General features: G+C 38.9%; 1 protein-coding gene across 1 annotated transcript; it reads right to left on the bottom strand.

Annotated features, from left to right (window-relative positions):
- adam19b (ADAM metallopeptidase domain 19b) lies at positions 1-25,972 on the bottom strand. Its single transcript, XM_060885627.1, has 23 exons — positions 25,707-25,972; positions 25,467-25,564; positions 25,038-25,108; positions 13,426-13,504; positions 12,485-12,561; positions 8,626-8,830; positions 8,354-8,419; positions 7,910-7,981; positions 7,380-7,546; positions 7,128-7,212; positions 6,873-7,012; positions 5,749-5,926; positions 5,574-5,663; positions 5,291-5,486; positions 4,510-4,618; positions 4,216-4,429; positions 4,034-4,111; positions 3,527-3,635; positions 2,477-2,615; positions 2,305-2,392; positions 1,988-2,220; positions 1,739-1,824; positions 1-1,602 (listed from the first exon to the last, which is right to left on the bottom strand). The coding sequence occupies exons 1-23, from the start codon at positions 25,807-25,809 to the stop codon at positions 1,397-1,399; spliced, it is 2,889 nt and encodes a 962-aa protein (XP_060741610.1). The 5' UTR covers positions 25,810-25,972; the 3' UTR covers positions 1-1,396.
- Between the last annotated feature and the right edge of the window lie 1,798 nt (positions 25,973-27,770).

Genomic DNA, 27,770 nt, shown 5'->3' with positions numbered 1-27,770 from the left:
AAATATAAACTATTACATAAAAATCATTGCTTTAATACAATCAGTTTAATACAACACAAATATTCTAATGACAAAAACATTTTTAATCAAATTTTATTTGATCTGCTTTTGCAACTCAAAATCCATCTGTGATTAAAGGCATCGGCTAAATCCATTTCCAGGATTAATTTACAATAACACTTTAATATCATTTTCCCTTAATGACAGAAAGCACATGACTCAACAAGGTGCAAGTAAACCAAGGAACCAAGGACAACAGCCTGTAATTAGTCCATCGCACTACATTGGTGTAGGCTGCATTTGAAATGGACCTTCCAGTTAATTCTGTTGTTTGTTTAGTTCAAATGGTCATTATTGTGAGTTTCACAGTGTGTTTTCTCATTTTACATGGTCCCTCTTTAACAGCATCGAAATCCCTAGCCATTCACACAATCATCAGTCAACCGCGTTCCTCTAATGTATGATTTTCATATCCTTATAGTGTAAAATGTAAAAAAAGAGAAATTTTCAATCTTTTAATTAAATTCAGAAATAGAAAAGGCAAAAACAAAATGTATTAATTTTTTACCCATTCAGCTGCTTATGTTATGACATATGTTAATTCTACTTTATACACTAAATTCTGAGCATTTCCAAATGTTAATATTACTATGATAAACAGATTGAAGACACATGCCTTAAAATCCAACTCTTTCACTGAAGAAATGCTCTGGTGACTGACTGAGATGAGCTCTACAACACAGTATATTTATGAAAAATGGTGACATTATGAGGAGATATCTTTCAGACACATTCAATTGCTTATCCCAGCAAACAGACATTTTAAAAGCTGAGAGTCTTAACTTTACTGTACAGTATGCCTTTACTATACATTCCCTGACACCCTTATTGTAAACATCATAAGGTGCATTTTGTCACATTCTCCTAAATGGAGCAAGTGAAGAGAATAAAAACCAGGCACATCTCGCTGGATTGTTACAGAATAGACACAACTGAATTGATGCCTTGTATACATAAACAATTTTCAGCATTTTGCAATTATTCTCCTGATAGAAAATAAAAGGGAGACAGTAAAAAACACAGAAACAAAACAGGCTACTGAGAAATCACTGCACAATTAATCAGTATCTTCTGACTATTATTGCTATGCATTTCCTTTTTTTCATATACCAAGTGCAAAACTCATATATGATATTCCAGTTAATATGTGTTAATGTGTGTGTTAACGTGTGTAACTACTAGAATGACATATTCTGTATATTCTGAATGCTCATACTGAACGGCAGCATTTCTGTGTAGCCTGTGTAATAAATAGGTATGAAATAAACCCTACAGATATGGCACATGAACATTGGAAGAGCACCAAAACAAAGTTCAATGCAACAAGTATATTACACTAGGATTTTTTTTCAAGTGTATTAGGCAAACGTGGTGCTGGATGTAGGCAGTCTTCACAGTCACTGGTAATGATGTAAAAATGCCTGAAGGTTGCACATTGTTCCAGTATGCCATTATAAGGATCCTCTGCATAGAAGAGTAATGCCCATGCTCTCCAAAAATCTGATGACGCCTCAGCTTTTTCTGCTTGCTTCAGTCTGATTCCTGGAGAACAAAATAGTTAATGAATCTCTCTCTCTCTCTCTCTCTCTCTCTCTCTCTCTCTCTCTCCCGCTCTCTCTCTTTCTCTCTCTCTGACAGTGTATTGAAGTATTGTTTTGGTTTTGCTGCACTAGATTACCTGAGATTTCCAGCAGAGGGCGCCAGATTGGTTTTTTCTTTCTGCAACAGTGCTGGTGATACTTGTGGGCCTTTTGATAGGTCCTCCTTGGTAAAGAAAACACACCCAAGAGTGGTTTACAAATATCATCTGAAACATCTCATGTTTAAAAAACTTCTGACATGTTCTGCTGTTTCATTTTCTATTAGTGAAGTGAATGTGGCTTCTGGGGATTGCATCATGACAGGCAAAGACAGATCAAAGACACACACCTTTTTGATCAGAGCTGGTTTAGTAAAAGGACGAGGTGGAGGCGGTCGGCTTGGAGGGTTTGGTCTAGGTTTTGGTGCCACAGATGGAGATGGGTAAGAGCTGGAGATGGTCTCTGAGAGTGGCGGACTCTTCTGCTGTTGTGCAGGGACTGGTGGAGGTTTGACCATGGGCCGGACAGCGGAATGTCTTGATCTTGGTGTACCGGTAGGATTTGTTTGCTGGTTAGCCTCCTGTGGTTAAAATTACAACAATATGGCACTATGCAGTATTGAATCCACAAGTGAAGTTTACTGACAGAGAAGGTGACATATTACCGTTTTGTCCATGTAAGGTTTCTTTAGCTGGAATGTTGGGTTGGTGTGACCACTAGCAGGAGTTTTGGAGTCTGGAGAAGCTGGTACACTGAAATGCAAAACAAACTAAATGCATTTGAAACACTCAAATTGTATATGAATGAATATGAGCAAGACTCAAATTCAGCATTACTTAGTGGATATTTCGCGAGGTGGGTGAGCCACATCTTTCAAAGAATGAAGCTTCCGCTTGTAGCACCAGTAAAGGAACAGAAGTCCCAATCCCAAGGAGAGAACCACAGGGAGGAGCACCAGAAGAACAAGTGGGTTTCCTGCAACATTAAAGAAAGGCAATTAAACTAACAAACAAATGAAACTGCCACAGTCAACACCCATCTTATACCTAATATCATCTACACCACATCAAATAACACAAATGTATGGAGGACACAGAAGGATTTGAGTCACAGCAGGATTAAACTTAATAAATACATCCTGGAAGACAACCAGGCTACTATAATTTTTTTAATTATTTTTTGCACAATTTATTTTTACAGGGGTGTAGACTTATATATAGAATTAGATATATATTGTACATTGAGATCAATAATATAATAATGTTTAATATGTCCCAATAAGGTACATTTGGAATTCTCAAATGAAATGTTCATTCATTCATTCATTCGTGATAGTTGGGAAATTCTATTAATTTCTATTAAATAATAATTCCAATTATTAACTTTTTCCTTCTGTCACGTCTGTGACTAATATGAGATGTTTATATATATTTTTGTATTTATATTTGCTCTTAATAATTGATGCACCTCTGCTTCCAAGTGATTGCAGTAGCTAATGCATTGGAGCGGATGTTTTCCATTAGCATCTGAACGTCTGATGAATAACTTTAATGTACACAAGTGGCACCTTTTTCTGTGTATTGTACTTATGGCGCTTTTGCATTTAAAAGATAAGAGTTAAGTTTTTAAATCAATTTTATCAAGTGAAGCGCAAACATTTAGCAAATCTCAGATAGAAACTTAAGTCCAAGATCTCACATGTTGATAGCACATCAACGTAGAGGGGAAAAATGTGGGGACAAATATGGCCCTCGGTGCAGCACTCATTCGCGTATACAAGCAGAATGTATGAGTAGAGCACATGCTTAGCATAATGCTGATGACCTGATGAATATTATTAGGCACTTAAGAGTATGTATAAATTGATATTAAGGTGTTTGGCTTACTTTTTGTGGTCAAAGGGCCACTGTCCATGCTGCCGCCATTACCCGCTTCCTCACAGTAAGGTGGTGCCCACCCTGTGTCGCAGTGGCAGTTATGATTGTTGTTACACATCTATAAAAGAAAGCATGCAGGTTCAATCCACCATCCTGTCATCATGACCACGTGTGGTTCGTATTTAGCATGCCGTTTCTCATCATCTCTTTCTTATCTTGTTGAACATAGTCAAACAAATTGTGAAGTGCTTAAAAAAGTTCCTGAGTAGGACATTATAACCTTGATAAGAATGTGAATCCATGACCTACTACAGCACTGAGCACATAGTAACCTATCATGAAGGGGATCTGTTCCTTCTCACTTGTAATGCATGTAAACTTTTGCATGGTTGAAAGAGAAGTTGTGAGTTAACAGGGTGACGAAAAGACAGGAAGTTTCTCTGTGAAGCTAAGGCACCCACATGGGCTAGAGATTTGACAGATCAACAGTGACATTGCATGAAAGTGATCACCTACCCCACGGCCATGACATTTGGCATTGCACTTATCCGCTTGCAGGAAGGATGCGTTACGACACTCCCCACCAAAACAAATCTAAGAGAGAGAGAGAGGGAGAGAGAGAGAGATAAAAGGCATTTACTTATATGGTCAATGGCAATGGTCCAAATAATACTTGACTACATGTACTCAGAACTCACTGCATTGTCCCCACACTTGGTTCCAGTCATAACCAGCCCAGGGTCAAGTGTGTCTCCCAGACCCTCCTCTCCCTTACCAGGCCGATAGACATGTGTACCTCGACACAGAATCTTACGCTGGCCGAGGTGGATAGTGGTGTCGATAGAGACTGCATTGGTTCCAATGGGCTTGGTAGCAGAACTCTGACATTGTATCTTGCCACATTTAGCATCCCTTAGATGAAAATCTTTGTAAATATGTGTCTTTCCATTTAATTTCCAATCTTCAAATTTGTTTTTGCAAATGATTCTCACCTCTCAATGCACTTCCTGTAGTTACCCATAAGGTTTTTGCCACAGTTTCCATAGGAATCTCCAGCCCTATTTACCTCAGTGAAGCACAGATCCGGAGCAGGTTGGGCATCTGCGAAGACACAGACAGCCGTGTGCTTTCTCATGTGCTATACAGATGTTAAAACCTTGAGCCATTATCAAATCAATTAGGACAAATGCTCTATGGCACTAGTAGCAGAAGTCTTAGAAGTCTTGGTGCAGAAATAAAAATAATTAATTATGGTCGAATTTATTAAAAAAAAAAAAAAAAACCTGTATTATTAGTATCAATCCTAAAAGAGTTTTCTGAGAGCTGAGCCTAGGAAGATTTTTGATCCCTGCATGATCTCATCTTTCTTCTTATCCTAAACTTAAACTTATCCTATACAAAAGGAATAAAGTACTTGACATGGTGTTGTTTTTTATACATTAATAATAATAATAAAAAAAAAGACATTTTAATGAAGCTTTTATTCCAAAGTAGGGACCTACTTAAGGTATTTAGTGTCAGACTTTCTGTCCATTTGATTATACATTTATGTTTATTGTCTTGACTTGATTTAGACATTTTTTCATATGATCACTTTATGTAACATATTTATATACATTTTTAAAACTGTGTACTGTATGTATTATATATTCTTGTCTGTTTGTGCTATAACATATGTTGCCCATATACTTGTACTGCTTCTGTACTGTTGCCACATTTCTATAACATAGAATAGGTCACAATTACTCAACTTTTTAAGCAGACCAGTTTTACCTTTCCCCCAGAGAGATTGGCACTGCTGCTCCAGGGTCAAGCACATGCCTGTGTAACAGTAAGCCTGGTCATGTGCACAGGGGCTGCCATCCACCAGGTAAAAATTAGCAGGGCAGGACTCTGATTTACCATCGCAGTACTCGGGTAGGTCACAGGAACCCGAGGCACCACGACAAAGAACTCCTGGACTCTTCAACTAAGAGGAAATAAGTCATGAATACATCTGATGAGAAAGATTTTTCAGGATGTTGTATTACTAAAGAGAGTTGAACGACTGAATTACCCTGCAGTTCTCGCAGCAAACTCCTTCGGCACACTCAGCACCTGCTTTCAGTGTGCAGTTATTAGCGTTACAGCAAGGACTGGAACATTCCTATAACACAAGATAAAGAATAAATAGAAATGATAGACAGAAAACCTCAGAGACAGAGGTGAAAGAGTTCAGGTAATGCTCTCACCTCCACCTCTCCGCAGTCACACTCCTCCCCCTCCTCAAGGTAGCCGTTGCCACAGCGCTGGCCTCCGTACATGACCCGAGTGTTTGGAAGATTGAACAGACATTTTCCACCACCTGAGTTCAGATAGCGCTTCAGCTCTGCCTGGTTACACGGGTTAAACACGCGGGGGAACGGGTGTCTGCAGAGAGGCAGAAATAAAACAACAACCAGAGGAAATTTAAGATTCAAAGGTGTTTGTTTTTGTACTAACCACATGGTGCAGAAAACCACAAGATGTATATTTTTGCGATTCTGCCTTAATTTAATGAGCTCTTCTTAGTCCATTAAGATTCAAGACATGACCTGGCCTTTCTGTGACTAGAAATATAGAAATGGGAGTGATTACAGAAAGAGTAATACCAAAACAGAAGTGAGAAATGATGATGACAAGTAAAAATAACCTGCGGGTGAACATGACAGTGTTTTTTGTCTTCTCTATATGAGCAATAAAATTTGATAATTCTATTAGCTGATTCATTTTAATTGAACTATTAAATGTTCATTGTTTATGAAATATGGCACGGCGGTGCAGCTCTAGGGTGCCTGGTACGATCCTGAGCTCGGGTTACCATAGAGTTTCACACATGCTCCTAGTGTCTCTGTAAGTATCTCTGGCTTCTCCAGTTTCCTCCCGCCCTCCAAAACAGATGCTGTGAGATGGACTGGTGACTCTAAATTGCCCCTGGATGGGAATATATCATAATATTCCTTGGCTACTCCAGGCTGTGGATCCATTGAGGTCATGACCAGGATTTACTTACTGCAACTACTAAAGATAAATGTAATGATATACCGATAAATAGATAGCTAAAATAATTAGAATTTCATGTTTAGAGCAGTTATAAATTGTGCACATCCACAAAACTAAGGTGAAGGCAAAAAAAGTTTTGTCTTTTTTACAAAGTAAAATTTCTAATATTCAAAGTGAATGTTAGGATTTAAGTTATTGTTAAAGCTGTATATAAAATCCTGTTACATAAAACACCCCTAAAATCTCAAATTGCATGGCTCACACTCATTAGCTTGATGAATGGAATGAGAAGCTGAGTGTTTACAGCTGTTTGTGTTAGTAGCTGGGATCTCACCCAGTAGCTGCAGCCATGATGCACCCGCCATCGTTTGGCGTGGCCTGGCAGCAGCCCTCACTGTCATGGTTCATCCCAAAATTATGCCCCATCTCATGAGCCATTGTGGCAGCAACTCCAACTGCAAGTTCAGAGTGGTCCTAGAAAGACAGAGAGGGCATGAGAGAAAAAGACAGAGAGGAGAGAAAGAGAGATGAGGCACATACATATGGTAAATAGATACAGATTATTGAATAATACTGCAGGTTGTTTTACCGAGTTAACTCCTCCAGACTGGTGTTCTGAGCACATGGCTTTAAGAGGAGCCAGTCCTATCGTAGTCCCCTGGAACGGCACACCCCTAAAAGAGCCAGCAAAAGACTTGCTCAGATCTTCCATACTTCCATACCACGCTTTTGATTCCACTAAATACATTACTCTCCGTTCAAATATGAGCTTTTGCTATAAAGCTGGTCTGTGATATGTGGTTTAGCTTTAACAGCTGATGCTATTGGTTGATGGACTGACGTGATGAGCTGTGCGTTGTCATTGGGCAGCTGTCGCAACTGTTTCCTTCTCCAGGTCAGAAACGCCTCCAGGGTGCTGTAAGGGTTTTCCGTTACACTGATCTTATTCCCGTCATTCCAAACCTCCAACAGGATCAGGGCTACACGGATGTTTAGTGCTTTGTAATACTGATAGGATCAAGAGATGCAGTGAGTTAAAACTAGACAACATTAAGGCTAGGATATAATAATATTAACTTTGTTTCCGCCTTGCTTTTAAAGAATTTCATTGGTTTCTATGTCTAGAATGAACCAAAACATCTGCCAAAAAATGTAAAAGTTGAAATAAGTTAAAGCATTTCTAACAGTCTGAATAATATTATATTTGTTATATTAGCAACATATGCAAATATTGGATACAGTTGCTCATATTCAAGATATTTTCACAACTCGATTATTACTCGATTTGGTCCATTTTTTTGTAATTATTTTATTTTTTTAATCATAGACTTTGTGCCAAAATACATTACGTTTGGACTTCTCTGTTACTACCTTGTCCACATAGTTAGCGGCTTCAAGTAGCTTCATTTTAGTCTTCTCCAGGTCATTACCATGTTTCACAAACTGCAGCAGAGACAGAACAGTGGTCATTATGTCATTCTAACCCCTGCAATCTTCTAGCCACACACACATTATGCACAGGCATCATTAGGACACATTGCATTAGCACAGAGGCAGATCGATGCCGAAAGGAAGTTATTATCTCTGGCGCCACCAGAGTGCTTGCAAATCCAACTCATTCTGCAATTTTAGAACAATAAATTAATCAACAGCTTTAGGATGGCAACTTTCTTGTTTTTCTTTTTTTTTTTTTTTTTTGCACATGCAATTCAAATACCATTACATATGTCCAATTTTTAAATGGACTGTAATGCACCAAATATTGAGTTTCAGTCCAGATTATTTTCTAGTTTTCGCTCTTGGTTGTGCGTTTACCTCAGCGTGATCAGCCACCATCATCAGCTCCACGTACTTCATACTGCGACTGACATCTCTCTTTTCCTACAGACAAAACCACAAATGCGAGGCTGATACTAACATAATGACTCATTGTTTCCAAAAATAACTGACTTAACAGACATGTAAGATATCACTTCCTATGTGACATGAACATCTACTTATTTACATTATTTACTTATTCACATTTTGTTCAGCCTCACAAAGATAAATATCAGGTTTCCTGTATTACTGATTTGACATATATTTACCCTTGTGGCCTGACTGGCCTGTGCAATCCCACCAATCAGCTCATTCAGCTTGTCTGTGTGGTTCTCCCCTCCATAGTGTTGACTGCAGGTGCTCATGGGTATTTTCAGGCTCTCAGCACGGAACACTGCATGGCCCTGAGAGATGCTGTGATTGGCCAGAGGCTCTATCATGTACGCTATACTGTGGTTCAAAGCTATCATGCCCCTGGAGATGAAACAAGACACCAAGTAACTAACAGATGCATGAGTCCTGGCCTCAGATGCTCTTAATACAACACACAGACCAGTTCTTACTTTTTGTTCACCTTTCTGGCAACAAGTTTCAGAATATAATTCACTATTCACACATCTAAATTCTCAGATCACCACCTAACACAAAAACATGATACTACATGGACTGGCTACTCAAAGGTATGAATGTGTATGCAAACGTGTGTGTACACTATGCACCCGCTTCCCATCCAGGGTGTATTGTGCTGCCTTGTACACAGAATAGGCCCCAGATCCACTCTGGCTCCTACTAGCAATAAAGATGAATGATTATACACAATGAAAGCTGTGAAATACATTTAAGCTGTGCTGACGCATAATGATTTCAGCCCTAGAGTCAATAAATCTCCATGTACATAATGAGCTATTCAAGCAAGATGCCGATTATGTATATTAACATAAGGTACATTATGAGATATGCTTAAATGCACTTAATTAATTTAATCATTTTATATATCCCCAGAAGATTGGGAACAGCAAAAGGATGAAATTCATTTAATGGCCAACTAAAGTTTACAGTACATACAGCTGCCAGGGTCACAGGGAAAAAAGATTGCATTGTTTCCAGTATTTAGGAGTGTGCAGTTTTAGCAGTTCCCAACCTACACACATGCACGAACAGATGTGCATACACACACACACACACACACACACACATACACACACACACACACACACACACACACACACACACACAGTCCAAGACAAGGAATAATACTAACTGAAAAAAACCTTGCAGATGTTTTGGATAGTACACACACACACACACACACACACACACACACACACACACACACACACACACACACACACACACACAACACAAACAAAACACACACACAGTCCAAGACAAAAAATAATACAGAGCGAAAAAAACCTTGCAGATGTTTTGGATAGTACACACACGCGCCACAAACGCACACATGCACGCACACAAACACAAATTTAAATAGGCTAAGCGTAAGATATCCAGCAAGAAATTTACCTTCCCAGACAGTAAGGAATCAATTTGAAAGTTATAAACAATAATAAAATCTATAAAGCATGCACAATTACAGATAAGTATAGACATATCTAATATGCATCTGAGGTTTTTGTTAAGTTGAGGTATAGTGTGCAGCTGCAAAAGGCATTCTAGAGGGGGAGGGATGTGCGTGTAGGCGTGTTTGTGTGACCGTGCATTCAGAAGAATCAGTAACTAGAGATTCTGGAAGGGCAGTGCCATGTCAAGGGCAGTGCCATCGACCCTGTTCCAAAAGTTGCCTATTAATTTGAAAATGTATTCAACAAGCACTGTCCGAAGTGGTACTGAGACTCAGTCAATGCAAGCCTTTTTGTTTCCTCTGAGGCAGGAAACCGACTCTCCACATCACACACAGCACGAAACAACACTCCATACATGCCATGTCATCCCATTTAGAGCCCAGAGATCCAGTTCGTCTTGCCTTTGCTGAACTCAGTGAACTAAGAACTGGGGTGACCCAGAAACACTGCATAGCACTGATACTGACGCCCTGGAAAATTTACTGCAACATTTTCATACTGCGTTTGGCTCCTCCAGAGCAAGTAACAAGGCAGTTCAGTCATGCACTGGAATTATATTCAAGTGTCAAGTCTGTGTCTTTTCAGGCTAATCTATGTAAAAGTAAACTTTTAAAAGTAAACCTTTAAATAACATTTATGGAAAGCACATAAACAGCATTGTTTCCTTGTGTGTTTGTGTGTAGATATAGCTATAAATTTAAATGATAAAGTATAGCTAAGAAAAATAGTAAACTATAATGACTGAAAATCTCCAAAATATGTTGAAAAAACATGAGCACATGGCAGAAATACAAATATTTATGGAAAATAAATCTATTCACATTGACTGGGCATTCTGCATTCACACTCGTGAGCAACAAAGTGACAGAATCAGTCCTGATTACAGCACTAGTGGGTAAGATTTTCTCAATTGAAATTAGGTATGACAAGGTAGACAAAAAAGTCTTGTTCTTTCGGCTGCTCAGTGTTCGGGGGTAGCCACAGCATAATATCTGGCCCAGGTTTTACAGTGAATGTGTAAAACCCAGGCCATGGCAATAGGAGCGTAGGATCTTGCTGCTGGACCACCAGGAGCTTAGTAAAGACAAATACAAAGATTGGCTCAAATGATACCTCGGATCAAACCTGGAGCGTGTGGGCCGACTTTCTTCACTTCCACTTTAGTTCCTTCCAATTCGTTTTTTCTGATTTACTCACATGAATGGAAGAAAACCCTATAACAATGGTTTCAGTGGCCTCTCAAAGACAAGTTATAGTAGCAAAGAAGGAAATCGCTGATGCTTCTAGTGAGTGTATTAAACTAGTACAGTCTTTTTTAAGCACAGAATTTGTAAATCAAAGAAAAATACATGTTAAACAACAGAAAATGAATCTAAAATGTAGGCTCTATATTTTGGCTTCTATCATTTCTTGTCAGAATGTAAAGGCTAACAGTATTGGATATTACAAAATAACACACAACACAAGTGACTTGTAGCTCATTAGTGTGAACAGACAAATGTGTTGCAATTCTTGTCTATTATTATTATCAAAACAATAAACTACCAAACTACCAAATATCCTCACATCACTTCATTCTCTTCCTTTATTTGTTCCTTTCCAAAGATACTATTATTTAGCTAGAGTTCTTGAAATTTCCAAGAATTATGAAACACACTTCCTTTCCTTTGAATTCCACTTCCTTTTTAATGTACAGTAATGAAAACTTTGTCTACTAAAAATTTCTAAGTATCATATTGTTGTACATAGTAACATAGTAAAGTTTTCGTTCTTCTTCTTCTTCTTCTACCTTTTGTCTTCTTCTTCTTCTTCTTCTTCTTCTTCTTCTTCTTCTTCTTCTTCTTCTTCTTCTTCTTCTTTCTTATCTTCCTTCTTCCTCATTGCATCATGATAGATACCACAAGAGACCACAAGATTTCCAGATATTCAGACATTTACACATTGACACAGACATTGAGTTGTATTGCGGAACATCTGTTGCTGTAGTTTTTAGGAAGAAAGCACACAAAAACTTTGAATGAGAAGGAAAACTTTAATATTAATATTTATTGATTCATTTATCTGTAACACATTAGTTGTTATTACTAATCTGGCTTGTTAATTTTTTTTTTGATGGCTTGTTTAGTATTAACTTTTTGCTGCTTATGATCCAGAGTCCATAAATTAGAATTTATTTCTTTATATATTTGTTTATGTATTTCTTTTTACTAAACTAGCATGGTGATTTCTGTGTCTATAAACTGTAGCTAGCATGAACAACCCACTACAGAGAGATCAGATCAGAGGAAACACATCACAATTCATCACAATGGCTGTATCAGTAAATATGTAGCTGGTTCTTACTACATTTTTAAAATGGAGAAAGATTCATTTTCTTGTGTTTTCCTGTGAAACCCTAACTGCGTTGTAATGTTATTCACATTCAGGCTTATTACTCAATACTTACTGTAAATTATTCAGTAGCTACAGAATGAGAAATGCATGTGGTTAATTTACGCTTTAGGTCAGTGTTTGATGAGGACATGACCATTTCTTTTGTTCTTACCTGAGTCCAGAACAGGTGCTAAGAACAACACTGGAGTGCTCGGCTCCTCTCACTGTGCCATGATAATAACAGTGATCCTGAAACCAAAGACACACAGCAGGGTCAAAGGGGCAGTTCAACCTCTGATTTAAACCCTTCAGCTCTGCACACAACATAATGGGCTCAGACAAACACTGCTCACTTTCATGACTATAAATTGTTTAAACTATAAACTGCTATATAATTCTAAGTAGTTACTGAATTATATGATTTAGGTTGAATGAGTAACAAACAAGCTGAGACTTAAAGGGGTTAGAATGTTGGGTAACACAAAATATGCTACTTGTTTCATAAATAGTTAGATCTGTGGGTGGCTCCCACTCCTGTTCTTAAAATAATAAATGATTTGTTTGTGTGTGTGTGTGTGTGTGTGTGTGTAGAAATCTTTGGCTCTAATATTAACTTCTAGGTGTGTGAATGTGGCTAATGTGGTAATGATTTCTTCTTTTTCTTCTTGTAAGTGTGTCATAGTTTGCATGTCATGTCATGAAGCACTAATAGATGCACCGTTATTCATCCACCATGATTCATCCGTTACACATGATCAGTGAAAAGATCCACAATGAACAAATAACGCATTAACCGTTATGGTTAACACATGATATTCATAATTATTAGATATATATTTTTAAATTAAATTATAAATTGTTTTGTTGTCATTTCAGTTTAATTCTTTTAGATGTATTTTCATTCAAAGTAAATCAAATTATCAGCTTCCTAAATTACTCACAATGCCATTCGAATACCTGCTTATAGAGTTGCGGTGAGATCTATGATGCATTCAAATGACTTAAAAAGTCAGTAGGCACATTGGATTTCTCATGAATATGATATTGAACAACAGTGAAAAATGGCAAGTGAGAATAGAAGCTGTGCTGACCGTGTGTGTGAAATGGACTCACCCTACTGGATGGCTTGGAGAAATAACGTGAACCGTTTGGACCGTACCATATCTCTTGATAGTTGGTGGCCAAGAGCTCTCTGAAACAAAGATAAGATTCCAGAGGTAAACTTAAGCTAAGATTTGTGAGTTAAAATTCACATTTAAACACATTTCACTGCCATAGTTTAGGTAGAAAAGTATTACAATTTTACTTTGCTAGTTTTTCTACAAACTGCATCAGGCAGCAAACCAAAACAATTGCTTATCTTTCTTAACACACCATCTACAAATGAGAACTGCATCTACAAATCAAGAACTATACTGCAATACAAGAATCATGACATTAGATGTAACCAGTATTTACATCCTCAAAATGCAGAAATCTCTTAGCTGCATACATTCTCTGTCAAGAAAGATAATACAGATGTGTGACAAATTAAAGGAAAAAACACCATAAAGTATCTCATAATGGCCACAAGGCCCGAGACCAGCTATAATATGTCTTAGCATGGATTCTACAAGTCTCTGGAAATGTACTGGTGAGATGAATGCTAGACTTCCAAAACATTTGCTATGTCTGTGAAGGCCATAGCAAATGATTTACATCATCATTAAACCACTCAGTGAGCCCTTGAACCCTGTAGGTGGGGGTGGAGTTATAAAGGAATAGGTCATTTCCATCAAGACAAAAATGTTTCATCACAAAATTAAATGCAATATCAAATTTGAGATTTCTCAGCTTTATTTCTTGAATATGATGCTGGTCTGTTGATAAGGATCCAGTTTTCCACAGCTGATCAAATACACAGGAATTCCCGTGCTGGTGGGGTATCAGGAATAACTAGTGACCTTCATCCTGACTAAAATAACTGCTTAGGATTTCATTTACTGGGGTGGGGTTGGAGGAATGCACAGCATGAATCTGGTCCAACAGAGAACATGCATGACCTACAATCACGATCTGTATCTAAAAGGAGACCACAATAGTAGAAATATAGATATTAAACTTTTCTGTGTATTAACTTCAGGCTGTTTAATCTGCCATGCACAGACAGGGGGTTTTCACACAGGCAGTTTAATCTGAAACAGAGTGTAGTTTCTAAAAAAAATGATTGTGAGAACTGTCATGTGGACCATGAAGTGAACCACAGCACCGAAACTACCTGTAGGAGGTGGTGTGAGTTGCAACTGGAACTGTTCTTTGATTCCAGTCAGTGTCAGTACAAGGAAGTAAAGTAGCCTGTACATGTGTTTTTTTTTCTGATGATGGCATCATTAGTTTTCACAGCATACGCATACCATGAGTGGCAGGGGAACATTGTATGTAAGGTGAAAGATACATTACTGTGCATAATAGCACTAAAGTAATAAAAAAAAAGAAAGAAATGGTGTGTCATGTTGTGTTCTTCATGTGCAAGTCTGAAAACCAGACCAACATTGAATGGGAACCATCAGTGAAACATCAAACCTTCCCACCACACATTAAGTGTAGACATATACTTGATGTGCGGATGTTTAAACCTCCACCATTCATTGTGTCACTCCTCCTCCACCTCCCACAGACAAACACTGGATCTGTCAGTGGATGGCGACTGCTCAGTGTTAAACCTGTCAGAAGGATGACTATATCTCACTGTTTATACTGGAAACTCTAACAATGCTGGATACATTCCAATTCCCCTGGGCTGCGACCTCATGACCATCTCACAGGCGCCACCCACAAAGTGGCACCGCCTGCACAGCCTCATGGCATAATATTTACTTAAGTCATTTCTTTCTGAACTAAAAAGCATCAAACATGACCTGCCATGCTTATGCTTTTGGCATAAGACTAGTCATAATTATTCAAAATAAAAATAATTCTAAGTTCTAAGTCACCCATCTCATACAGCCATGGGCCATTTTAACACTCACAGATTTTCACTTCCTTCTCAGGGAAACATTATAACCACAACAACAATACAGTGAAAGAAAGGACAAGTGTTATAGAAAAAATGCAAACTGCCATGAAATCGCAAATCAAGTAGAGTTAGGATGGCAGATATACTGCAAAAATGTCATGAAGCTAATCTGACAGACTTTCTAGTGAACTGGCAGTTTATTTGACAACTACCTTGCTTTCCACTAAATTTGTTGCTGAACAAAGAAAAAAGCTCATCATTCTCACTTCGAGCATTAACACAGCATTCAAGTAACTAGAAATACAGTTAGCAAAAGGTTGCCATTAGTGATGAATATTTTACTAACCTTATGATCTCCATGATTTTATGATTTAGTTAGAAATGATTCATGGAAAGGATAAAAAAAATGGGGGGAAATATAAAAATACCACACACACACACACACACACACACACACACACACACACACACACAATATTAATTAACTACAAACTAGCCTCTCATCAGCAGTGCTAATGTCAGGAAAAGTTACCATAACCTAAAAATTTTCTATCCTTTATTTTTGCTTTGACTTGTTGGCTGATCAGTGATAATGTTGATAAAGAACAGGTTTAAAAGGTTGCAAGCAAAGGTGACAAAAATGCAATAAACAAGTCTTACAGGAAGTCATTTTATATATCTCTGGGTGTAAGTATTTTGGTGAAATGGGCCTATAGGCCAATGATGAAGAACATCTGAGGTTATTTTGTCTGAGATGGTACATCTGTACTATATACAATAGTACCATTTCAGACAAAATATCCTTGTTACCACAAACATACCCTGGGACACCTGTTACATGAGCCTGTTTTCACCTGTTACTAACTTACTGTTTATAACGCCACCCTCCATATCTGGTGAACAACCTGCAGGAAGACAGTATTATAGTCTCCTAGACTTTAAAAAGTCAAGAACCTTCTAAGCTTACAGAAATTAAATTCAGCTGGTTTCAGAAGCACCTCTGTGGATACAAATTACATGAGCACCTAGCCACAAACACAAATAGCTTTACAGTGCATTAACATTAGCAACCTCATGATTAATAGTAAGGTCTGAAAGGGCATCGACTTCAAGGAAAACCTAGGATTATGACACAGTGCAGGCAAATGAGTGTAGAATTAACAACCTATATGTTTAGAATCCCAGCTGTATGGAAATCGTTTAGAATAAATAGTTTTACTTTTATCCTGATAAACAGTATAATAATAATAATAATAATAATAATAATAATAATAATAATAATAATAATAATAATAACTTAAGACAAAGGGCCAGAGTTCAGCCAATCAGCTGTGAGCTTCAGACTGACCACCAACCTCCAAAGAGAGTTTTGATTGACATATCAAGCAACCAATCACAATTCAGCATAATGTTTTGGAGCATGACTGTAAAGTTAATGTCCCTACTATAGCAGAGCAGCGTCCAGCTACAGATCGTTCATTTAAGAAAGTCTTTCAATTTAAAGTCTTTACCGTAATCTTTACATAAATTGGAAAATCCACCGTTTAGATGATACTCATAAGCGTTCATTGTCACAGTTGTAAATGTAGACGGCTTCCTTCTTTTTTGAAAGAGGCAGAATGTCACAAGCAAACTGTTAAAAAACATGACATACACGTGTCCTGGAAATCCTGTAGAATTAAAACACTCAGACAAAGACTTCAGAACTCCTGAAGCGTTTCAGTTTTTCAAATTCAGACAACAGTTTGTGTGTGTGACATCTGTAGCTGACACTAGAATCCATTATGTTTGTAAAAGAGCATATTTCCCTTAAGACATTAATTAAAAATTAGCAGCATTTAACCGTGAAACAAAGTTATATAGTTGTCTATAGTTATAAAGTTGTCTATAGTTTTACATCCATTTGGCACTTTGGCATTTGCAATATCAGGTAGTATTCTTCCATTAAACAGCCAATGAAATAAAGATGCCATTTTTTTTGGACAATGCCTCACTAAACAATCTTCAGTGAAATCAATAGGTTCCAATGTGAATAGCTCTTATAATGTCTTCATGATTTCAGCAAGGATCAGTCCACACACAGGAAGAAACTTTGTGCTATTCCTTCTGTTACTAAGGTCAGGTGAGGTCATTAAGGTTATTTGGCTAGTTCATAGAAATACATGGCCTTAGTCTCTTCCTAAAGGAGTGAGTACAGAGAGTGCATATGCACTTGAACTGCTCTAAACTGAACCCCTCTGGAGGCGACATTAGAATAATGGCCCTCTATTATATTCATCATTACATAGTGAGCTTAAAAATGAAGAAGAAACAACGCCGCCTCTTAGCTGTTAACATAATGACCCATGGCTGTTTCTATATCGGGGTTAAATAGAGTATTGTACATGACTATTAACTTACGCAGCAGTCTCTTATGATAAAGTCATCACTGCATTGGCTTCAAATTGAACCTGTTGCTTATGCTTGATGCTTATTAACACATTCTGATGTGACCCCGTGCTTGTTTTTGAACCTTGATATTTGCCTTCCTTCGGCTTTGATTTCTAGGTCCTTGTAGGTTCATTCAGTTTATATCCTGTATCCTTGCATTTCGTGCCACGTCAAAATGTACAATGTACAATTTTGTTGACAGAAAAGGGGACTAACTGTAGCAACAGTACACTTTCAACAAGGAGCTGTGAAGCATAACCTCTGCGGCACTTTCCCTCAATAGTATTATATTATGAGACACCTGTGAAATCTATTTCTGCAGCAAGGATGGATACCTTTAACAAAACTATTCTAAATGAGCTGATCCTATTTAATTAAGCCAAAATATTGAGCTTAATTTCTCCTCTTTATCATTTGCCTGTCAGATGTAAAGTCATATAAAAAAAATGTTCTGACCGCAAATCTGGTGACCACAACAGAAGAATCATGAGACTGAAACACTAGGATATGGTGTGTTTGTTCCATTGGGTGTAGGGTGTAACTGCCATTTTGTCTGAGGCCTGGCTTTATGTGTCTGGATGACAAGAGGTTTCTATTATTTAAAAAAAATGTGTATGTCTTTCTTTTTGAAAAGTAAAGTCAGCATAACCTCTTCAGACTAGACAATATTTTGCATTTCCCAAATCATTTCCATTTTCTCTTTTACATCTGTGCTCTGTTTTTATTCTTACGTCTCATTCATAACAATCCATTTTCTATTATTCCCAAAATCTGGGATGTAACACTTTCAAAGGCACAGAACGTGGGTGTGTCTCAGTGGCTTACATACTGTGTCGTAGCAGTGCTACTACTGAGCAGTCCTTTTTAAGTGGCACCCTGGCAGAGATTCCATGCAACCACTAACCTCTCCCTACAGAGGAACACCATAAAACACATGGCTCAAAAATAGACCACTGTATTATGGGAGGCTGTGTAAGCTTAAAATGTATTTACAGTTGCTGATGGCAGCAGATTAAGAAGCTTTGCAAGCACCAAACGCTGCCATGTACCAATTTAGCAACAGGATAAAGTAGTATCTGAAGCTAAACTATCTATTAAAGCCCTGGTGGGTTTACATTTCTCTAAGTATGTTAATATAGGGTCAGTACAGACAGAGAAGGGCTGAGACTAGATCAGCACTTTTACCTCAAGACTCCTAATATTTATGAAGTCATGTAGCCCAAATGTCAATTTTCTCTTTGAGTAATCATTATTACTGTAAAGCCTTGTCATTAACATTAAGACTTTTCTCCTTACCTCTATCAGGTAAGGTTAAGTTTGTTCAAGGAATGCTTATGAGAGAGTTTAAATTAAAGTGGTATTTTCTACAAATATTTCTTATTGGTAAATTGAGTTTATTGTACAGGTTTAAAGTCTTGTGGACTGTTAAGTCTTAGTCCTCTGTGTTGCTATTGTGTTGTAGCTGTGATGCTAAATTTCCTCTTTGGGGATTCATAAAGTATTCTACTCTCTATTACTCTCACCTGAAAATTTTTTCACCCTGTTCACCCAAATAACTGTAAGCCAAATTTAAACTAAGATGACCCTATAATGAATTACATCATGGGCTCACATTACAAAATTCATAGCCATATCATCAGCCTCAACATATTCAACTGTGGTCAAGGTTTAAAAAAACAACAACAAAGAAATTACCAAAAATTTGGTACTTTGTTCTTTCCTTTCTCTTGTCTTTCCTGTTTCCCTTTTTCTTTTTCCTTCCATTTCTTCTCTTCCCCATCATTAAAGCAGGACATAATGGGATTGGTGCATTAATATATCATTACACCAAACTGCAAAATGAACTGAGCTGATTTTGCATCCTGGCAGGTCGGAGCAGTGGGAGCAGAGCCAATGAACCCAAGGATTTAGTGCTGTGTGTTTGAGACATAAACGTCTGTCGAAGGCTAAAACAAAGAGCTCAGTTTGTCATTTTAAAATGGTGTCAGCAGGCAACATTCTCTGTACTCAATGACATCACCCCAAACAGTGGACAAGTGAGAGAGGGAGGGGAGTTTTAAGAAAAAGATGAGAAATCAATGATGAAACAAAACATAGAGGTTGAGTGCGAAGGGAGGAAGGAGGAGGCAGAAGAGGGGGGCTGAGAAAGATAAAGAGATAAAGACACTGTTCAAGCAGAGTTGGCTCTGAAAGTCACAAAGGTTAAGAAATTTAGAGTGAAGCTGAGGTCAGACAAAACAAGAGATGATGGAGTTGACACTGTCTAAACGAGAAATACCACAGAAGATTTAATGTGGGTGGGGTCGCCACAAAAAGTTATGTAAACCGATATCTTTGCTTTCCAGGAAGACAAGATAAAAAAAAATGTATGCGTCTTGACCACAGGGTTTACCAGAGTCAGCATACTTCATTATCATTTCCTAAACATTTACAAGAGCAAGGAAATCACAACCCCTAGTGAGGTCACCATGTCTGAACTGCAAATGGAGGAACAGACTGAGCTGAGGTAAAGAGACAGGTTAGAACTTGATGGACTGCCTATATGTGGGTGTGGAAGACACCAAACACAGAGCAGAAGGATTAATAGCCTTGTAGAGACCCTGCTCATGTGTCTCAAGTCTGAAGCAATGAAGGGATTATTTACACTGGCTAGTTTCAACAGACATGACCAGAAATAACCTCACAGCAAGCCAAGTCTGTTCTTGAATTGATGTCTATATCCATGTTTAATTCAGGGCCAGTGTGGGTGCAGGCCACTCTTCATTTCAATCAAGCAGAAGCCACACCTCCAAATCAACTGATTAAACAAGAGGGAATCAGATTTGCCTTATAAATAAAAGAATAAGGAATAAAAATATTAAGAAATGACAAACCAAAGTAGAAGTGGCAAGTCAACAAGTAGTGACTGTATTATAAATATATATATACAAAAAGACTTTTGACTCCAGACCTGTGAGCTGAGAGAGTGTTCAGAGAATGTGCAGAACAGCTAGCGGATGTCTTTACGGACATCTTCAACATTTCCCTGAGCAGCGCCGTTGTTCCTACGTGCCTCAAAACTACCACCATATTTCCTGTCCCAAAAGAAGTCTACAGTGTCCTGCCTCAATGACTATCGTCCTGTTGCACTCACACCCATAGTTATGAAGTGCTTCGAGAAGCTCGTCATGAGGCACATCAAGACCCAGCTACCACCCTCACTGGACCCCTTACATTTCGCGTATCGTCCAAACCGCTCCACAGACGATGCCATTGCCACAGCCATCCACTTAGCCCACACCCACCTGGACAATAAAGACACTTATGTACGAATGCTGTTCATAGACTTTAGTTCAGCATTCAATACAATCATCCCTCAGCACCTGATTGGGAAGCTGAGCCTGCTGGGACTAAACACCTCCCTCTGCAACTGGATCCTGGACTTCCTGACTGGGAGACCTCAGTCAGTCCGGATCGGGAACAGCATCTCCAGCACCACCACACTGAACACTGGAGCTCCTCAAGGCTGCGTGCTCAGTCCACTGCTGTTCACTCTGCTGACTCACGACTGTGCAGCAATGCACAGATCGAATCATATTATCAAGTTCGCCGATGACACGACCGTGGTGGGTCTCATCAACAAGAACGACGAGTCAGCATACAGGGAGGAGGTGCAACAACTAACTGCCTGGTGTAGAGCCAACAACCTTTCTCTGAATGTGGATAAAACTAAAGAGATGGTTGTGGACTTCAGGAGAGCACAGAGTGACTACTCTCCGCTGAACATCGACGGATCATCTGTAGAGATCGTCAAGAGCACCAAATTTCTTGGTGTTCATCTAGCGGAGAACCTCACCTGGTCACTCAACACCAGCGCCATCACCAGGAAAGCTGGAAGGCTGAGAAAGGCACATCTCCCTCCCCCCATCCTGACCATGTTCTACAGAGGGACCATTGAAAGCATCCTGAACAGCTGCATCACTGTCTGGTTCGGGAACTGCACCATCTCAGATCGCAAGATTGTGAGGACAGCGGAGAAGATCATTGGGGTCTCTCTTCCCACTATCACAGACACTTACACCACACGCTGCATCCGCAAAGCCAACAGCATTCTGGATGACCCCACACACCCCTCACACACACTCTTCACCCTCCTGCCATCTGGAAAAAGGTACCGAAGCATTCGGTCCCTCACGACCAGACTGTGTAACAGTTTCTTCCCACAAGCCATCAGACTTCTCAAAAACTGAACTGTACTGTACTGAGCACAACATACACACACATCATCTGTATGGACTGCATAGACCCTCACAAAACACACACACTGACACATCATACTGTTTACATGCTGCTTACAATCCAGCAAACTGTTTACATGCTGTTTTGCACACCTTTTCTGCTGTTTTTGCACAAACTGTCCCAAAATTTCAGCCGTTTTTGCACATATTGTACAATATCTCAGCCATTTCGCACATACTATATAATATTTCAGACATTTGCTGTTTTTTGCACAATTCTATATATTATCCCAAGGACCTGCTGCTAAGGAACTGTGTTCATTCTAATGTTACTGCACGAAATATTGTTTGAACATTCAGTATTCACATACAGTATTTACACTGGTCGGTCGGCGCTGTTTCTGTTACTGTTTACTATTTATTGTCTTTTGTGTATTGCATTTTTTGTACTTTTTGTATTGTCTTGTAACTTTGTGTCTGCACTGTCTTTTGTCCTGCACTATCTTTTGTCCTGCACTGTCTTTTGTCCTGCACTGTCTTGTCTGTCTTGTTTGTCTTGTCCTGCACTGTTTGCACCAGGTTGCACAGTTGCACTTTATGTGGCTAAGACTACTTACAAGTCTTTAGCCCTGTCTTTGTTTTATGTAGCACCTTGATCCTGGAGAAACGTTGTCTCATTTCACTGTGTACTGCAACAGCTATATATGGTTGAAATGACAATAAAAGCTTCTTGACTTGACTTGACTTGAGATACACCCTGATATACGACTGAGAGCGAGTGCTGAAACCTTTACAATTTTCTTCACACGATTCTGACACTGAACACAAATATTTTTGTCTGTTTTCTTTTCTCAACTTTCTTGTACTTTAACTTTCATCTCTATGACTTTAAAAATCTAAAATCTATGACTTTATAGATATATACTTTTCTGCTTTAACCCTGTGCCTGATGTGCTGCTTGAGATTATCAATAGGAGTAGTGTGTATTAATTCGTTCCATTATGCCTTGAAATCTCATACATCATATCCATGAGTTTTCCATCCTGAAGACCTGCATGTCCTTCTGTCCTGCTCCCACCCCTTCCTCTCCATCAAAGATCTGAGTCAGCACAGCCCGGCTTGGCAATCGACCAAATGGGCTCCCGTGAGCTACAGCCTGTCTGAGCTGACCAGCCAGGCATTCATTAGACTAAAAGCCTGGAGACGCTAACACACACAGACACACACACACACCCGCTGACTGAGATCTGGCTTGGATGATATCCACTAACTACAGATGCCTGAATATTTATGGTTGCTTCTTTTCTATTCTGGATGAATGCACCCTGTTGCAGACACGGAGAACTGGAGCTTTGGGGGAAAAATGTAAATGAATAAATAAAAGTTGACTTCTGTGAGAGAACACTTGTGAAACCTTGACAAACTGTTTCAAAAGCTCTTCTCTTAAAGCTGAGCAGTACGCAAGAAATCGACAAATTACACAACCTCTGAAACTTCCTGATAAGCCAATGGAGATGTGCCCTAGTCACTTTATTCTATACTTGATATGAACCTTTTATATCGAGAGATAACTAAGGATGTGTGATTGACATTGGACGGATGCTGTCTGGTCTGCCGCGATACCTTCCTGAGCAATAAGCTAGAAATTAAATTAGCATAGATAACGCCCTCTTGGAGAGAGATCGAGAGGACATGAGAAAGGAAAGGAAGAGGTGGGAGGGCAAGGGAAGATGGAAGGCAGAGAAAGATAAAAGCAGGCCAAAAAGATGAAAGAGAGTGAGAGTGGGAATGGTCATGGTTAAAGGGAAAGGTGTGATTTGTGCTGCAGCCCAGAAATGAACTGTATAAGACAAAAACAGCGTCCAGCTGCTGTACACTGGCTATTAGAAGAATCAATGCTTTACACATGGCTTTTTGTCTTTATTTAAAATGGACACAGCAGTAGCAGTGAGAAGTTAATGATTTAAAGGATCAATGGATTGTTATCATGAAGCTCTTTTTTTATCAGTTCACAAAAGCCCCTTTGAAGGCCAGTGAACGATAAAACATTTCCAAATACCATTATTAGAAACCCAGAAAAAACACATATATGTCATTTCCTTTCACTTCAGCAACGTTTCTGTGATATAACTCAGGTTACATCAGATCACGGCTACATCCATTGCTTCAGTGAGCTTCGTGCTGTAGTTCCTGTACTGCACAACATGTTAATGTGGACTGCCATAAAATAAGATAAACAGTTTGGTTAATTCTTATAGTGATGCTTTGAGCCACTTGTAAAACTTGTTAGCAATTTAACTAGCACCATGAGCTGCTAGTGAGTCTCTTTCACTTTTTTACAATTTGTCCCAAAGAACTCAGGTCCAATCTGCTCAATTTATTTATTGGGTCAGCTTGTACTGGCTTAAATGTTTAGAAGAATATGCATTGCTTCAGGGTGGGTGTTTATTCCTTGGATTCACACAGCAGTTGGCGTTTCCCCCCCGAGGGATCCACAGTCAGACGCTATGGAGTCACTGTCTGAATGGTGCTTCACTCCTCTATCTCCGTCTGCTAATGAGTGCTTCATGATGGGCCTAACCAGATAAAGCTCGGAGCCGTAGGGGGTTTTAGCCTCACCAGAGGCAACAGATACAACACTTAGCAATGGATTACTCACACCACTCAGAACAATGGGAGCTTTTAGCTATTAAAAGGTTTTGATAAAGCTAGAATATAAGAAGTCCATTCTTCTTCCACTGGATCCTGCTGATCAATAAAGACCCTCACACTGAATTTAACTTAATGGCCAAACTCTCACCGGAGGTACATGAGACCATGTGAAACCATATGTCTTACTTCCTGTCTCCCTGAGCAAGAGGATCAGGTGTCGGTCTCCTATGGTTCTTTGTAAAAGCACACAATGTATACACTCTGACAACACATGGACAACTGCTCAGGTCTAATCTGACCACAAGACATGTATTCATGGACTGTGATAGTACTATTATCCCATAATGAAGCACAAAAGTAAAGCTGGCTTAACCAGAATGAAGTGAAAAGTGATTTGAATCATCGTAAGCACACAGAGAACAGTCACTCACTCATTTCTATGCAGTTGGAGAACCAGCTCCATTCCCTCTGCAGTAATCTTGATGTCTACCTCTGATGGATGCTGATGATGGAAGAAAGTACTGGCATTATTCGTCGTGACAATAATAATAAAAAAAAAAACACCTCTACGATATACATTACAGTATTTGTTTAATTAATATCACTTTTAACTTCTTTTTTCAATTACATGTATGATATGTTCAGGTTAGGGTCAGGGGTGGGATTTACTGTTTGTTTCTCTTCTTGCAATCAGATTAAAGGGAATAAAATCAAATCACAAAGCCTTCATTTGGTTAATTTATATAAACGTTTTATCCTAATATTGCTGTTTATCATATCTGTTTTAAGCTTGATCAAGGTGAATTCCATTGCAATTAAAACCAAATGTGGAAAGGTATTTATTTATGGATTTATTTTACCCTTGTGTGTGTATGAGCTGCTCTTTTGCTTCTTGGGTTCAGCCACTTAGGGTAAGTCACCTCATAGAGGTCCAAACTGCTCAGCACACCCGCGTGCGCTGATCAACCAACACACACACACACACACACACACAAAACAATCAGCGATACACAGTGATGCATCTCTTAAAGTGGACACTTCATGTGAAACCCTGGATTGTAACATTTTCATTACCAAAACAGAGTCTATTTTATTCTTACCTGTGTTTTGGCAGAAGACAGTGCATTGTAAAAGGAGAATAAAATAAATGGTGTAAAGGTGCGCGATGTGCCAACAGCGCTCCTCAAGCGCGCGCCTCGCCATCCTGTCCAATGCCACCGCAGATCCAAAGCGATTACAGTAAACACACACACACACACACACACACACTCAGCGACAATTATCTGCAGCTAACACGCGCCATGCTTTATATTCTTTATACGGAATCCGCAAAAGCAGCCAACGCATCTCCTTCTGCCTTTTAGAGAGGCGCTAGCCGCCCCCGCCACCCCCACCTATCTCTCTCTCTCTCTCTCTCTCTCTCTCACACACACACACACACACACCAAACAATGTGTGCAATGCCATTCATAGAACTACGCGCATGCTTAGTGCAGCTAATATAACAACAGCATAAACAACAACAACAACAACAACAACAATAATAATAATAATAATAATAATAATAATAATAATAATAATAATGTCTATTCCACACACATAAACACACACAGAACTGTCAAGGTGTGAATATCTAGGTATGGGTGGTGCCCGGCAATGGACTGGTTTTGTATCCAGAGTGAATTCACTTACCTTGTGCCCAGTTACAAAAAAAAAGATGATGCTTAATACCATTTTTCCATAACCATGACTGATCTATTGGTGCTTCAATGACATCTGAATAACTTTTAATGCTAGAAAAAACTGTCTTATCTGTAACAAGCCATTTTTATTTTAAGACATTCATCTAAAATAGGCCTGAGCCTGGGGACACAGTGGCTTAGTAATTAGCACTTTTACATCACACCTACAGGGTTGGGGTTATTGGATTCCCTCCTCTGTCCTGTGTGTCTCGAGAGTTGCTCCCCAGTCTAAAGACATTGCAAAGGCATAGGATGATGGTTGTAATATCAGTGTTTGACATTAATATCCGTATCAATTATTAGTTTTATTATTATTAATGATGTCAGGATTTGACATGACTCAAGGCTTGCTTTACCCAAAAAAACGGGCAATGCCACACAGCCACCATCCCACCTTTACACCATTTGGAAACAGAAAAGCCAAATGCCAGGCTCAGCAATAAGAATTATATTTTAAACAACTCTAATTGCATTAGTGACCACACATTTCCAGTTTAGAGATCATTTTGTCAGTTCATAAGTCTACATTAATACTTACCTTTATGACTTCAAGAGATTTCCATCTTGGAAGGGGGACAAGGACACTGACATCACTCCTCTACCCTGAGTGGGATTTCCCCAACTATAAAGGCTGACTTCCTTTTTATTAAAAAAAAAAGTAGGAATAGTGTATGATGTTCATTGTGTAAGAAAAAAAGAGTCCACAGCTTACGGATGGACCAAGTGCTACAAGGAAGCTGCAAACTGACATTTGGCAACCGAGGGCCTGTCTAGTCCATTCCAAACAAAACCTCATTTGTTCCGAATCTGATGCTCGCAGTGGCGTGTGGACACTAGATGAGAGCCCCATGATGAGCAGAGCTGCTGAGGCTGCAGAGACAATCATTGAAGATACAATGTTCTACAATACATTGAACTGTGAACTCAGCCCTGATCAATAGCTGGTGGCTAATCCTTATAAGATGAAAGACACTGTGAGTGTGTGTTTACTGCACACTCAGCAACACAAGCTGGCAGGTCATTTTAGATGTGTCTCAGCGGTGTAGTGGATCAGGATGAGATTTTTAGTTGAACATCTGTTTTATTTAATGATGTGAACTGACATTAAAGTTGGGGTCAGCAATAGGATTTGAGATAATCATTGTATATTTTTTGATCTGCTGCTTCGGGTTTTGAATGAATAGAATAACCAAAACTAAAAACTAAAAATCTGCCCCACCTACAGCAGCCAATCAGGACATAAAGGTGTCTTGAGTCGCCTGTGAAACACGTCCAGCATTATAGACCATGCAGAACATGTGTGCATATGATTAAATGCATGGACTAGGCTTGTTTCAGTGGTGTCTTTCTGCCAAATTTGCTGATTGCTCATTAAACACAAAAGCACATTATGCCAGTCTGAGAGTACTGCTAGATCCGGAT

Source organism: Tachysurus vachellii, chromosome 13 (assembly GCF_030014155.1).
Source record: "Tachysurus vachellii isolate PV-2020 chromosome 13, HZAU_Pvac_v1, whole genome shotgun sequence".
NCBI lineage: Eukaryota > Metazoa > Chordata > Actinopteri > Siluriformes > Bagridae > Tachysurus > Tachysurus vachellii.
Note: the sequence above shows the minus strand (reverse complement) of the source record. Positions and strands in the feature narration are given on the sequence as shown.

Bases quoted from the DNA above. Each gene is read 5' to 3' on its own strand.
- adam19b (XM_060885627.1), bottom strand. From the start codon at position 25,809: ATGGCGAGGCGCGCGCTTGAGGAGCGCTGTTGGCACATCGCGCACCTT. The intron at 8,420-8,625 runs GTAAATATATGT...TTTTGTCTGTAG, and splicing joins AGGCCAGTCAGGCCACAAGG to GAAAAGAGAGATGTCAGTCG. The intron at 3,636-4,033 runs GTAGGTGATCAC...TTTCTTTTATAG, and splicing joins CCAAATGTCATGGCCGTGGG to ATGTGTAACAACAATCATAA.